This window comes from Oncorhynchus mykiss, chromosome 12 (genome assembly GCF_057628025.1).
Source record: "Oncorhynchus mykiss isolate SJ-2025 chromosome 12, ASM5762802v1, whole genome shotgun sequence".
Taxonomy (NCBI): domain Eukaryota; kingdom Metazoa; phylum Chordata; class Actinopteri; order Salmoniformes; family Salmonidae; genus Oncorhynchus; species Oncorhynchus mykiss.
The window spans coordinates 62,114,729-62,131,259 of record NC_143033.1 but is presented as its reverse complement, the minus strand read 5'-3'; the positions used below and the strand labels follow the sequence as shown (position 1 = coordinate 62,131,259).

Genomic DNA, 16,531 nt, shown 5'->3' with positions numbered 1-16,531 from the left:
AACCCCACCTCACATCACCCTCCTCACTCTTCAATAACACAACCCAGTGTGGAACAACAAGCCCACCTCACATCACCCTCCTCACTCTGCCCCAAAACAACACAGTGTGGAACAAAAACCCCACCTCACATAACCCTCCTCACTCTGCCCCAACACAACCCAGTGTGGAACAACAACCCCACCTCACATCACCCTCCTCACTCTGCCACAACACAACCCAGTGTGGAACAACAACCCCACCACACATAACCCTCCTCACTCTGCCCCAACACAACACAGTGTAGAACAATAACCCCACCTCACATCACCCTCCTCACTTTGCCCCAACACAACCCAGTGAGGAACAACAACCCCACCTCACATCACCCTCCTCACTCTGCCCCAACACAACCCAGTGTGGAACAACAACCCCACCACACATCACCCTCCTCACTCTGCCCCAACACAACCCAGTGTGGAACATCAAACCCCACCTCACATCACCCTCCTCACTCTGCCCCAACACAACCCAGTGTGGAACAACAACCCCACCTCACATCACCCTCCTCACTCTGCCCCAACACAACCCAGTATGGAACAACAACCCCACCTCACATCACCCTCCTCACTCTGCCCCAACACAACCCAGTGTGGAACAACCCCACCTCACATTACCGTCCTCACTCTTCCACAACACAACCCAGTGTGGAACAACAAGCCCACCTCACATCACCCTCCTCACTCTGCCCCAACACAACCCAGTGTGGAACAACAACCCCACCTCACATCACCCTCCTCACTCTGCCCCAACACAACCCAGTGTGGAACACTAACCCCACCTCACATCACCCTCCTCACTCTGCCCCAACACAACCCAGTGTGGTACAACAAGCCCACCTCACATCACCCTCCTCACTCTGCCCCAACACAACCCAGTGAGGAACAACAACCCCACCTCACATCACCCTCCTCACTCTTCCATAACACAACCCAGTGTGGAACAACAAGCCCACCTCACATTACCCTCCTCACTCTGCCCCAACACAACACAGTGTGGAACAAAAACCCCACCTCACATAACCCTCCTCACTCTGCCCCAACACAACCCAGTGTGGAACAACAACCCCACCTCACATCACCCTCCTCACTCTGCCACAACACAACCCAGTGTGGAACAACAACCCCACCACACATCACCCTCCTCACTCTGCCCCAACACAACACAGTGTAGAACAATAACCCCACCTCACATCACCCTCCTCACTCTGCCCCAACACAACCCAGTGTGGTACACCAAGCCCACCTCACATCACCCTCCTCACTCTGCCCCAACACAACCCAGTGTGGAACAAAAACCCCACCTCACATAACCCTCCTCACTCTGCCCCAACACAACCCAGTGTGGAACAACAACCCCACCTCACAACACCCTCCTCACTCTGCCCCAACACAACCCAGTATGGAACAACAACCCCACCTCACATCACCCTCCTCACTCTGCCCCAACACAACCCAGTATGGAACAACAACCCCACCTCACATCACCCTCCTCACTCTGCCCCAACACAACCCAGTGTGGAACAACAAGCCCACCTCACATCACCCTCCTCACTCTGCCCCAACACAACCCAGTGTGGAACAACAACCCCACCTCACATCACCCTCCTCACTCTGCCCAAACACAACCCAGTGTGGAACAACAAGCCCACCTCACATCACCCTCCTCACTCTGCCCCAACACAACCCAGTGTGGTACAACAACCCCACCTCACATCACCGTCCTCACTCTTCCATAACACAACCCAGTGTGGAACAACAAGCCACCTCACATCACCCTCCTCACTCTGCCCCAACACAACACAATGTAGAACAGTAACCCCACCTCACATCACCCTCCTCACTTTGCCCCAACACAACCCAGTGTGGAACAACAAGCCCACCTCACATCACCCTCCTCACTCTGCCCCAACAAAACCCAGTGTGGAACAAGAGCCCCACCTCACATCACCGTCCTCACTCTTCCATAACACAACCCAGTGTGGAACAACAAGCCCACCTCACATCACCCTACTCACTCTGCCCCAACACAACACAGTGTGGAACAATAACCCCACCTCACATAACCCTCCTCACTCTGCCCCAACACAACCCAGTGTGGAACAACACCCCACCTCACATCACCCTCCTCACTCTGCCCCAACACAACCCAGTGTGGAACAACAAGCCCACCACACATCACCCTCCTCACTCTGCCCCAACACAACCCAGTGTGGAACAACAAGCCCACCTAACATCACCCTCCTCACTCTGCCCCAACACAACACAGTGTGGAACAACAACCCCACCTCACATCACCCTCCTCACTCTGCCCCAACACAACCCAGTATGGAACAACAACCCCACCTCACATAACCCTCCTCACTTTGCCTCAACACAACCCAGTATAGAACAACAACCCCACCTCACATCACCCTCCTCACTCTGCCCCAACACAACCCAGTGTGGAACAACAACCCCACCTCACATTACCGTCCTCACTCTTCCACAACACAACCCAGTGTGGAACAACAAGCCCACCTCACATCACCCTCCTCACTCTGCCCCAACACAACCCAGTGTGGAACAACAAGCCCACCTCACATCACCCTCCTCACTCTGACCCAACACAACCCAGTGTGGAACAACAACCCCACCTAACATCACCCTCCTCACTCTGCCCCAACACAACGTGGAATAACAACCCCACCTCACATCACCCTCCTCACACTGCCCCAACACAACCCAGTGTGGAACAACAACCCCACCTCACATCACCCTCCTCACTCTGCCCCAACACAACCCAGTGTGGAACAACAAGCCCCACCTCACATTACCGTCCTCACTCTTCCACAACACAACCCAGTGTGGAACAACAACCCCACCTCACATCACCCTCCTCACTCTGCCCCAACACAACCAAGTGTGGAACAACAACCCCACCTCACATCACCGTCCTCACTCTTCCACAACACAACACAGTGTGGAACAACAACCCCACCTCACATCACCCTCCTCACTCTGCCCCAACACAACCCAGTGTGGAACAACAACCCCACCTCACATCACCGTCCTCACTCTGACCCAACACAACCCAGTGTGGAACAACAACCCCACCTAACATCACCCTCCTCACTCTGCCCCAACACAACGTGGAATAACAACCCCACCTCACATCACCCTCCTCACACTGCCCCAACACAACCCAGTGTGGAACAACAACCCCACCTCACATCACCCTCCTCACTCTGCCCCAACACAACCCAGTGTGGAACAACAAGCCCACCTCACATCACCCTCCTCACTCTGCCCCAACACAACCCAGTGTGGAACAACAACCCCACCTCACATCACCCTCCTCACTCTGCCCCAACACAACCCAGTGTGGAACATTAACCCCACCTCACATCACCCTCCTCACTCTTCCACAACACAACACAGTGTGGAACAACAACCCCACCTCACTCTGCCCCAACACAACCCAGTGTGGAACATTAACCCCACCTCACATCACCGTCCTCACTCTGACCCAACACAACCCAGTGTGGAACAACAACCCCACCTCACATCACCCTCCTCACTCTGCCCCAACACAACCCAGTGTGGAACAAAAACATCACCTCACATTACCGTCCTCACTCTTCCACAACACAACCCAGTGTGGAACAATAAGCCCACCTCACATCACCCTCCTCACTCTGCCCCAACACAACCCAGTGTGGAACACTAACCCCACCTCACATCACCGTCCTCACTCTGCCCCAACACAACCCAGTGTGGAACATTAACCCCACCTCACATCACCCTCCTCACTCTGCCCCAACACAACCCAGTGTGGAACAACAACCCCACCTCACATCACCCTCCTCACTCTTCCATAACACAACCCAGTGTGGAACAACAAGCCCACCTCACATCACCCTCCTCACTCTGCCCCAACACAACACAGTGTGGAACAACAACCCCACCTCACATCACCCTCCTCACTCTGCCCCAACACAACACAGTGTGGAACAATAAGCCTTTATAAATGCCCAGCACCCTAATGAATGCTAATTAAATCAATAAATGTTCATAATCATTTGTCATAGTGAAGCCTCACTCCCCTCCCCCCACCGCTGTATCCCGGCAGGTTGCTAAGAACTTTGGGATGAATGCCGTCCATGTCCGTGCCCTGGCTAAAAGATTCGGGCCCATTGTGCGGCACCTAATTGCTTAAAAAAGCATGAAAGGATGTCGTTTATATCGGGCCAAATATTTCCTGTCCTTCCTCTTTAATGCTGTTGCGCAAATCGAGGGACGAGAGGAGGGAGTGGGGGAGGAGTAAATGGAGGGAAATTGTGAGGCGGTGTAATTACTGGGGGCCACATCGGGGGACTGAGGTTTATTAGAGTGACTTAAGTGTCAGGAAAATGCAATTAAAAATGAAAGGGGACACAGTGGTGCAGGCGGCGACGCCTGAAATATTTCACACCCTTCCCTGGCCCTCTCTCTCTTACCTCCTAATTCGCTCAGACAGTATCTGTCGTGTACAAAAGAGACAGGCGTGCAGATAGAAAGGGGTTTCGGGCAAATTCCTGCTGGATTTTTGCACCTTGCCTCGGGCCATGCGGCATAGACATTTTTCGGAGGGAAAGCGTGGACAGGCCAGTGAAAACACCACGGTGACCTGGACAAGTCATTGTTACAGGGCTTTAGCAAGGGGTCAAAGGAAAATGGAGGAAAACCAATTTGAATCAACAAGTCAGTCTTGATTTGCAGGGCAACTTGAAACCACAAAACTGAGACTGCGGCCTGCCTTGCACAATGTCACCCTGCTATTCCCTGGAGGGTCATATAACACTTGGCCATATGGAGCCCTTCTCTCACCCAAACAGAAATAAAAGCTGTGAGGGGGACAATGCCCGGCTGAGGTCCATGGGTCAACTCTAACTGTGAGGTGACTGACCTCATGCAGACTAACTCTCTGGGGAGAGACCAGTAGACTGGGGTTATCTTATTTACAGTACTTAGGCTAAGCCAGCCCGACCAGGCAGAAGGCCTCCAGTTCAAACAGCCCCTTGCTTAAAAAACAATCATAATTTTCCACAGTTTATGCCATCACATCCTCCTCTCTCCCTTTAACCTCCACCCCTCTCTATGGCCCGCTATCTCCCCACTCCCCCTGTCGCCCCTGACCTCCATGGCCACTCGGGCTTTAATCTGTCTCCATGCGGCACTAACCGGGTTGCCACGCCTGTAAAGTAAGGGGGCTAGGTGTGCCGTGGATGGGGGGGTTAAAGGCCGTAGAAGGGGGGCAGGCATGGAGAAGGGGAGACATCTTTGTTAACAGACAGCAGGGGAAAGCTAACGGACAGCCCTCCCAATAGACAGAGAGACAGGCAGGTAGACACCCTCTGACCACTGAACCTGGTAAGACTGGTGATCATTATGTGGAGAGACCCCACGTGTAAGACACAGACCAATTGGGACAGACGAGCAGATTCATTCTCTGTCATTAGACTGACCTAAAATCAGTTTGGAGCATTTCGGAGCTTATCAGGTCTCCATTGTGTGTAAAGGATGTCAATTTGGAGACAGAACAGAGGTTAGAAAAAAAAGAAAACGCCTGGTTGATTGCAGTCTTATACCTCCCATTTTGTTTGTGCTAAGTAAACTTTAGTAAACCTATTTAAGCTTAGAAAATACTTAATACTTAAGAGTTTACTACACTATGAATGGAAATGTGGCCCAGACAAACAACATGAGGGGTAAAAGTGGAATGACAGACAATGAAGGAATCGTTGAGACAATGTTCCTCTAACGTTCAGACATAGACCTACCTTGGTGTTGAAACCCATGGCGTTCTGGGAGGTTTTGTAGAGTTCCGGGTACTTCAACATGTTCTCTTTCCTGCATGAGCGTTCAAATATTCCCAGAGTGAGAGGAGGCAGAGCGGTGAAAATCTAAACACACAAACACACATGCCAAATTTTAAACCACACTTTTTGCATTGTTCAAAATGTCCCATCACAAAACCCAGAAGTGAGGATAAAGTTAGTAAACTCAAAAGCCCAGTAGACTCAACTAACGGCCTGTTAGCAAAGACGCTATCAGATACAATGTTGGATGGGGAAATAGTCTTATCTTTCCTCAGTGAGTAACCTAATGAAAGTCAGGCTTTTCATAATCACAAGGACCTTCAAGACATAATTGATTCCATTACTGCATTAGTGAAAACACGGACACTAATTATGTCCTATTCAGCTAAGTATTTGCCCCCTTTCTGATTTTCTAAATTTTGAATATTTTGGACACTGAATTTGATCAGATCTTAAACCAAAACATAATATTAGATAAACACAAATAAAACAATATATTGATACTTTTTTCATTTATTTAATAAGCAAAGTTATGCGACACCCAATGCCTCTGTGTGAAAAAGTTAGTCCCCTTACACTCAACAACTGGTTGTGCCGCCTTTATCTGCAGTGACTGCATCCAAACGCTTCCTGTAGTTGTTGATCAGTCTCACATCGCTGTGGAGGAATGTTGGCCCACTCTTCCATGTAGAACTGCTTTAACTCAGCAACATTTGTGGGTTTTCGAGCATGAACGGATCGTTTCAGGTCCGGCCACAACATCTCAATTCGGGATTAGGTCTGGACTTTGACTAGGCCATTCCAGAACTTTAAATGTGCTGCTTTTCAGCCATTCTGATGTAGACTTTATTGTGTGTTTAGGATCATTGTCCTGCTGCATGACACAGCTGCGCTTCAGCTCACGGATGGATGACCTGACATTCTCCTTTAGAATTCTGTGGTACAGAGCACAACCAGATAAAGACGGCACAACCAGTTATTGAGTGTAAGGGGGAATATACTTTTCCACAGAGGGGCATTGGGTGTTGCATAACTTTGTTAATTAAATAAATGAAATAAGTATCAACATTTTGTGTTTGTTTCCTCAGGTTCCCTTTATCTAATATTAGGTTATGGTTGAAGATTTGATAACATTCTGCGTCAGAAATATGCAACAAAAAAAAGAGAATCAGAAAGGGGCAAATACTTTTTCACAGCACTGTGTACATTCGGAAAGTATTCGAATCCCTTGACTTTTTCCATATTTTGTTACGTTACAGCCTTATTCTAAAATGGATTACTTATTTTTATCCTTCATCAATCTACACACTATTCCCCATAATGACAAAGCAAAAACAGGTTTTTAGAAAAAAAAAACAAGTAGTCAGACCCATTGCTATCAGACTCAAATTTGAGCTCAGGTGCATCCTGTTTCCAGTGATAATCCTTGAGATGTTTCAACAACTTGATTGTAAATTATTTGGAAAGGCACACACCTATCTATATAAGGTCCCACAGTTTACAGTGCATGTCAGAGAAAAAACCAAGTCATGAGGTCAGAGGAATTGTCCGAAGAGCTCAGACACAGGATTGTGTTGAGGCACAGATCTGGGGAAGGGTACCCAAAAATGTCTGCAGCATTGAAGGTCCCCAAGAACACAGTGGCCTCCATCATTATTAAATGGAAGAAGTTTGGAACCACCAAGACTTTTCCTAGAGCTAGCCGCCCGGTCAAACTTAGCAATCGGGGGAGAAGGGCCTTGGTCTGGGAGGTGACAAAGAACCCGATGGTCACTCTGACAGAGCTCCAGAGTTCCTCTGTGGAGATGGGAGAACCTTCCAGAAGGACCACTATTTCTGTAGCACTCCACCAATCAGGCCTTCATGGTAGAGTGGCCAGATGGAAGCCACTCCTCAGTAAAAGACACATGACAGCCTGCTTGAAGTTCGCCAAAAGAAACCTAAAGGACTCTCAGACCATGAGAAACAAGATTCTCCGGTCTGATGAAACCAAGATTGAACTCTTTGGCCTGAATGCCAAGCGTCACATCTGGAGGAAACCTCCCTACGGTGAAGCATGGTGGTGGCAGCATCATGCTGTGGGGATGTTTTTCAGCGGCAGGGACTGGGAGACTAGTCAGGATGAATGGATCAAAGTACAGAGAGACCCTTGATGAAAACCTGCTCCAGAGTGCTCAGCACCTCAGACTGGGGTGAAGGTTCACCTTCCAACAGGACCCTAAGCACACAACGACCCTAAGCACACAGTCAAGACAACGCAGGAGTGGCTTCGGGACAAGTCTGTGAATGTCCTTGAGTGGCCCTGCCAGAGTCCGGAGTTGAATCTGATCCAACGTCTCTGGAGGGACCTGAAAATTGTTGTGCAGCGATGCTACCCATCCAACCTGACAGAGCTTATTTATTTATTTATTTATTTACCTTTATTTAACCAGGTAGGCAAGTTGAGAACAAGTTCTCATTTACAATTGCGACCTGGCCAAGATAAAGCAAAGCAGTTCGACAGATACAACGACACAGAGTTACACATGGAGTAAAACAAACATACAGTCAATAATACAGTATAAACAAGTCTATATACAATGTGAGCAAATGAGGTGAGATAAGGGAGGTAAAGGCAAAAAAGGCCATGGTGGCAAGGTAAATACAATATAGCAAGTAAAACACTGGAATGGTAGTTTTGCAATGGAAGAATGTGCAAAGTAGAAATACAAATAATGGGGTGCAAAGGAGCAAAATAAATAAATAAATTAAATACAGTTGGGAAAGAGGTAGTTGTTTGGGCTAAATTATAGGTGGGCTATGTACAGGTGCAGTAATCTGTGAGCTGCTCTGACAGTTGGTGCTTAAAGCTAGTGAGGGAGATAAGTGTTTCCAGTTTCAGAGATTTTTGTAGTTCGTTCCAGTCATTGGCAGCAGAGAACTGGAAAGAGAGGCGGCCAAAGAAAGAATTGGTTTTGGGGGTGACTAGAGAGATATACCTGCTGGAGCGTGTGCTACAGGTGGGAGATGCTATGGTGACCAGCGAGCTGAGATAAGGGGGGACTTTACCTAGCAGGGTCTTGTAGATGACATGGAGCCAGTGGGTTTGGCGACGAGTATGAAGCGAGGGCCAGCCAACGAGAGCGTACAGGTCGCAATGGTGGGTAGTATATGGGGCTTTGGTGACAAAACGGATTGCACTGTGATAGACTGCATCCAATTTGTTGAGTAGGGTATTGGAGGCTATTTTGTAAATGACATCGCCAAAGTCGAGGATTGGTAGGATGGTCAGTTTTACAAGGGTATGTTTGGCAGCATGAGTGAAGGATGCTTTGTTGCGAAATAGGAAGCCAATTCTAGATTTAACTTTGGATTGGAGATGTTTGCTATGGGTCTGGAAGGAGAGTTTACAGTCTAACCAGACACCTAAGTATTTGTAGTTGTCCACGTATTCTAAGTCAGAGCCGTCCAGAGTAGTGATGTTGGACAGGCGGGTAGGTGCAGGTAGCGATCGGTTGAAGAGCATGCATTTAGTTTTACTTGTATTTAAGAGCAATTGGAGGCCACGGAAGGAGAGTTGTATGGCATTGAAGCTTGCCTGGAGGGTTGTTGGAGTGGAGTGGAGTGTCCAAAGAAGGGCCGGAAGTATACAGAATGGTGTCGTCTGCGTAGAGGTGGATCAGAGACTCACCAGCAGCAAGAGCGACCTCATTGATGTATACAGAGAAGAGAGTCGGTCCAAGAATTGAACCCTGTGGCACCCCCATAGAGACTGCCAGAGGTCCGGACAGCAGACCCTCCGATTTGACACACTGAACTCTATCAGAGAAGTAGTTGGTGAACCAGGCGAGGCAATCATTTGAGAAACCAAGGCTGTTGAGTCTGCCGATGAGGATGTGGTGATTGACAGAGTCGAAAGCCTTGGCCAGATCAATGAATACGGCTGCACAGTAATGTTTCTTATCGATGGCGGTTAAGATATCGTTTAGGACCTTGAGCGTGGCTGAGGTGCACCCATGACCAGCTCTGAAACCAGATTGCATAGCAGAGAAGGTATGGTGAGATTCGAAATGGTCGGTAATCTGTTTGTTGACTTGGCTTTCGAAGACCTTAGAAAGGCATGGTAGGATAGATATAGGTCTGTAGCAGTTTGGGTCAAGAGTGTCCCCCCCTTTGAAGAGGGGGATGACCGCAGCTGCTTTCCAATCTTTGGGAATCTCAGACGACACGAAAGAGAGGTTGAACAGGCTAGTAATAGGGGTGGCAACAATTTTGGCAGATAATTTTAGAAAGAAAGGGTCCAGATTGTCTAGCCCGGCTGATTTGTAGGGGTCCAGATTTTGCAGCTCTTTCAGAACATCAGCTGAATGGATTTGGGAGAAGGAGAAATGGGGAAGGCTTGGGCGAGTTGCTGTTGGGGGTGCAGTGCTGTTGACAGGGGTAGGAGTAGCCAGGTGGAAAGCATGGCCAGCCGTAGAAAAATGCTTATTGCAATTCTCAATTATGGTGGATTTATCAGTGGTGACAGTGTTTCCTATCTTCAGTGCAGTGGGCAGCTGGGAGGAGGTGTTCTTATTCTCCATGGACTTTACAGTGTCCCAGAACTTTTTTGAGTTAGTGTTGCAAGAAGCAAATTTCTGCTTGAAAAAGCTAGCCTTGGCTTTTCTAATTGCCTGTGTATAAAGGTTTCTAGCTTCCCTGAACAGCTGCATATCACGGGGGCTGTTCGATGCTAATGCAGAACGCCATAGGATGTTTTTGTGTTGGTTAAGGGCAGTCAGGTCTGGGGAGAACCAAGGGCTATATCTGTTCCTGGTTCTACATTTCTTGAATGGGACATGTTTATTTAAGATGGTTAGGAAGGCATTTTAAAAAAAATATCCAGGCATCCTCTACTGACGGGATGAGGTCAATATCCTTCCAGGATACCCCGGCCAGGTCGATTAGAAAGGCCTGCTCGCTGAAGTGTTTCAGGGAGCGTTTTACAGTGATGAGAGGAGGTCGTTTGACCGCTGACCCATTACGGATGCAGGCAATGAGGCAGTGATCGCTGAGATCTTGGTTGAAGACAGCAGAGGTGTATTTACAGTGCCTTGCGAAAGTATTCGGCCCCCTTGAACTTTGCGACCTTTTGCCATATTTCAGGCTTCAAACATAAAGATATAAAAATGGCTTTTTTTGTGAAGAATCAACAACAAGTGGGACACAATCATGAAGTGGAACGACATTTATTGGATATTTCAAACTTTTTTAACAAATCAAAAACTGAAAAATTGGGCGTGCAAAATTATTCAGCCCCCTTAAGTTAATACTTTGTAGCGCCACCTTTTGCTGCGATTACAGCTGTAAGTCGCTTGGGGTAAGTCTCTATCAGTTTTGCACATCGAGAGACTGAAATGTTTTCCCATTCCTCCTTGCAAAACAGCTCGAGCTCAGTGAGATTGGATGGAGAGCATTTGTGAACAGCAGTTTTCAGTTCTTTCCACAGATTCTCGATTGGATTCAGGTCTGGACTTTGACTTGGCCATTCTAACACCTGGATATGTTTATTTTTGAACCATTCCATTGTAGATTTTGCTTTATGTTTTGGATCATTGTCTTGTTGGAAGACAAATCTCCGTCCCAGTCTCAGGTCTTTTGCAGACTCCATCAGGTTTTCTTCCAGAATGGTCCTGTATTTGGCTCCATCCATCTTCCCATCAATTTTAACCATCTTCCCTGTCTCTGCTGAAGAAAAGCAGGCCCAAACCATGATGCTGCCACCACCATGTTTGACAGTGGGTATGGTGTGTTCAGGGTGATGAGCTGTGTTGCTTTTACGCCAAACATAACGTTTTGCATTGTTGCCAAAAAGTTCAATTTTGGTTTCATCTGACCAGAGCACCTTCTTCCACATGTTTGGTGTGTCTCCCAGGTGGCTTGTGGCAAACTTTAAACAACACTTTTTATGGATATCTTTAAGAAATGGCTTTCTTCTTGCCACTCTTCCATAAAGGCCAGATTTGTGCAATATACGACTGATTGTTGTCCTATGGACAGAGTCTCCCACCTCAGCTGTAGATCTCTGCAGTTCATCCAGAGTGATCATGGGCCTCTTGGCTGCATCTCTGATCAGTCTTCTCCTTGTATGAGCTGAAAGTTTAGAGGGACGGCCAGGTCTTGGTAGATTTGCAGTGGTCTGATACTCCTTCCATTTCAATATTATCACTTGCACAGTGCTCCTTGGGATGTTTAAAGCTTGGGGAATCTTTTTGTATCCAAATCCGGCTTTAAACTTCTTCACAACAGTATCTCGGACCTGCCTGGTGTGTTCCTTGTTCTTCATGATGCTCTCTGCGCTTTTAATGGACCTCTGAGACTATCACAGTGCAGGTGCATTTATACGGAGACTTGATTACACACAGGTGGATTGTATTTATCATCATTAGTCATTTAGGTCAACATTGGATCATTCAGAGATCCTCACTGAACTTCTGGAGAGTTTGCTGCACTGTAAGTAAAGCGGCCAAATAATTTTGCACGCCCAATTTTTCAGTTTTTGATTTGTTAAAAAAGTTTGAAATATCCAATAAATGTCGTTCCACTTCATGATTGTGTCCCACTTGTTGTTGATTCTTCACAAAAAAATACAGTTTTACATCTTTATGTTTGAAGCCTGAAATATGGCAAAAGGTCGCAAAGTTCAAGGGGGCCTAATACTTTCGCAAGGCACTGTAGAGGGGAAGTTGGTTAGGATGATATCTATGAGGGTGCCCGTGTTTAAGGCTTTGGGGAGGTACCTGGTAGGTTCATTGATAATTTGTGTGAGATTGAGGGCATCAAGTTTAGATTGTAGGATGGCTGGGGTGTTAAGCATGTTCCAGTTTAGGTCGCCTAGCAGCACGAGCTCTGAAGATAGATGGGGGGCAATCAGTTCACATATGGTGTCCAGAGCACAGCTGGGGGCAGAGGGTGGTCTATAGCAGGCGGCAACGGTGAGAGACTTGTTTTTAGAGAGGTGGATTTTTAAAAGTAGAAGTTCAAATTGTTTGGGTACAGACCTGGATAGTAGGACAGAACTCTGCAGGCTATCTTTGCAGTAGATTGCAACACCGCCCCCTTTGGCAGTTCTATCTTGTCTGAAAATGTTGTAGTTTGGAATTAAAATGTCTGAATTTTTGGTGGTCTTCCTAAGCCAGGATTCAGACACAGCTAGAACATCCGGGTTGGCAGAGTGTGCTAAAGCAGTGAATAGAACAAACTTAGGGAGGAGGCTTCTAATGTTAACATGCATGAAACCAAGGCTATTACGGTTACAGAAGTCGTCAAAAGAGAGCGCCTGGGGAATAGGAGTGGAGCTAGGCACTGCAGGGCCTGGATTCACCTCTACATCGCCAGAGGAACATAGGAGGAGTAGAATAAGGGTGCGGCTAAAAGCAATAAGAATTGGTCGTCTAGAACGTCTGGAACAGAGAGTAAAAGGAGGTTTCTGGGGGCGATAAAATAGCATCAAGGTATAATGTACAGACAAAGGTAAGGTAGGATGTGAATACAGTGGAGGTAAACCTAGGTATTGAGTGATGAAGAGACAGATATTGTCTCTAGAAACATCATTGAAACCAGGAGATGTCATTGCATGTGTGGGTGGTGGAACTAATAGGTTGGATAAGGTATAGTGAGCAGGACTAGAGGCTCTACAGTGAAATAAGCCAATAAACACTAACCAGAACAGCAATGGACAAGACATATTGACATTAAGGAGAGGCATGCTTAGTCGAGTGATCAAAAGGGTCCAGTGAGTGGAGAGGTTGGTTGAGGGTCACGGCGATTTAGACAGCTAGCCAGGCCATCGGTAGCAAGCTAGCATAGGATGGAGTCTGTTGTTAGCCACCTCTTGCGTTCCGTCAGTAGATTAGTGGGGTTCCGTGTGGTAGAGGGGATTAATCCAAATCACACAACAACAACAAAAATAAGAACAATAGATATAGTTATAGAGGCCTGAGAAGAAAACATAATAATAATAAAAATAAATAAATTGTCCGATTGTCTATTCAGATAGCAGCCGGTAAGACAGCTAACGGTTAGCGGGCCGAGGACGAGCTTGAGAGGATTTGCAGAGAAGAATGGGAGAAACTCCCTAAATACAAGTGTGCCAAGCTTGTAGCGTCATACCTAAGAAAACTCAACACTGTCAAAGGTACCTCAACAAAGTACTGAGTAAAGGGTCTGAAAACTTATGTCGATGTGATATTACAGGTTTTTTATTTTGTATAAATTTGCAATTAAAAAAAAACTGTTTTTGCTTTGTCATTATGGGGTATTGTGTGTAGAACAGTTTAAATTATTTTAGAATGAGGCTGTGACGTTTCAAAATGTGAGAAAAGTCTGGAAAGAAACAGTTTGCTTACTATGGGACAAACAATATCAAGAAAAGGATCAACAATAAGATACAATTCATCCTGTCCATTAGCAAATTATTTATACACTAGATGTTAAAGCCACCACGCCTCCATCTTGGCACTCCCTCACCATTGTAAAACATATTTTGGAAGCTATAGAAATGCATGTCTTAATGTCTACATGTTTATTATATTACAGACACCTTAATGCATACTTTGAAATAATATTATGGTGATCTAAACATAAAAATAAAAATATAAAAACATTTTCCTTCAAAACATTTGTTTTTAAAGATTACTAATGTTACTGTCCCACCACAACAACAAAAATACTTAAATAGATGTAATTGAAATACTGTAGAATTCCATTCATTCCTATGGAAGTCTACTCCTACTTTGGAGTGCCAATATGGCCAATCAGTGGCTTCAAAGCCTCTCCATATACAGTGGGGCAAAAAAGTATTTAGTCAGCCACCAATTGTGCAAGTCCTCCCACTTAAAAAGATGAGAGAGGCCTGTCATTTTCATCATAGGTACACTTCAACTATGACAGACAAAATGAGATTTTTTTTCTCCAGAAAATCACATTGTAGGATTTTTAATGAATTTATTTGCAAATTATGGTGGACAATAAGTATTTGGTAAAAAAAAAAAAAGTTTTCTGTAAGTCTTCACAAGGTTTTCACACACTGTTGCTGGTATTTTGGCCCATCCCTCCATGCAGATCTCCTCTAGAGCAGTGATGTTTTGGGGCTGTTGCTGGGCAACACGGACTTTCAACTCTCTCCAAAGATTTTCTATGGGGTTGAGATCTCGAGACTGGCTAGGCCACTCCAGGACCTTGAAATGCTTCTTACGAAGCCACTCCTTCGTTACCCGGGCGGTGTATTTGGGATCATTGTCATGCTGAAAGACCCAGCCACATTTCATCTTCAATGCCCTTGCTGATGGAACGAGGTTTTCACTCAAAATCTCACGATACATGGCCCCATTCATTCTTTCCTTTCCACGGATCAGTCGTCCTGGTCCCTTTGCAGAAAAACAGCCCCAAAGCATGATGTTTCCACCCCCATGCTTCACAGTAGGCATTCTGTTCTTTGGATGCAACTCAGCAATCTCTGTCCTCCAAACACGACGAGTTGAGTTTTTACCAAAAAGTTATATTTTGGTTTCATCTGACCATATGACATTCTCCCAATCTTCTTCTGGATTATCCAAATGCTCTCTAGCAAACTTCAGACGGGCCTGGACATGTACCGGCTTAAGCAGGGGGACACGTCTGGCACTGCAGGATTTGAGTCCCTGGCGGCGTAGTGTGTTACTGATGGTAGACTTTGTTACTTTGGTCCCAGTTCTCTGCTGGTCATTCACTAGGTCCCGTGTGGTTCTGGGATTTTTGCTCACCGTTCTTGTGATCATTTTGACCCCAACGGCTGAGATCTTGCGTGGAGCCCCAGATCGAGGGAGATTATCAGTGGTCTTGTATGTCTTCCATTTCCTAATAATTGCTCAAACCAAGCAGCTTACCTATTGCAGATTCAGTCTTCCCAGCCTGGAGCAGGTCTTTGTTTCTGGTGTCCTTTGACAGCTCTTTGGTCTTGGCCATAGTGGAGTTTGGAGTGTGACTGTTTGAGGTTGTGTACAGGTGTCTTTTATACTGATAACAAGTTCAAACAGGTGCCATTAATACAGGTAACGAGTGGAGGACAGAGGAACCTCTTAAAGAAGAAGTCTGTGTGAGCCAGAAATCTTGCTTGTTTGTAGGTGACCAAATACTTATTTTCCACCATAATTTGCAAATAAATTAATTAAAAATCCTACAATGTGATTTTCTGGATTTTTTCCCTCATTTTGTCTGTCATAGTTGAAGTGTACCTATGATGAAAATGTACAGGCCTCTCTCATCTTTTTAAGTGGGAGAACTTGCACAATTGGTGGCTGACTAAATACCTTTTTGCCCCACTGTACATCATTGTCCATTAGATAGTTCGTGGCCAGTTCATCCCACATTTGTGAACATTGTAAACTGTTTTTTGTTTTGTAAACAGTGAACACAGCCTAATGAATTTTTTTAATTTTAAAATTGCTTATCTTTTGCATTGATTGCCATATGCTGAAGTTATGACTTGCCCTGATTCTATTGAGTGGAGGCTGTTGAGCGTGTAGCACGTTTGGAGTTTTATTTTGATTCGACACACTCCATTCATATGCAAAAGCCATCTCAGACAAACATCTGCGACGCCCTTGACTAGTTAGCAGGTATGTTCGCAGAGCTAGTGTAATGTCTATGTGGTGTCG

The 16,531-nt window shown here is 46.3% G+C and overlaps 1 protein-coding gene across 1 annotated transcript in view; it reads right to left on the bottom strand.

The window, feature by feature from the left end:
- The window catches only part of LOC110538919 (phospholipid-transporting ATPase IA), a 231,317-nt gene that overhangs the window by 33,113 nt on the left and 181,673 nt on the right, over window positions 1-16,531 (bottom strand). The window contains 1 exon segment of the mRNA XM_090191385.1: window positions 5,838-5,960. Within this exon segment, the coding sequence (XP_090047511.1) occupies window positions 5,838-5,960 (123 nt within the window).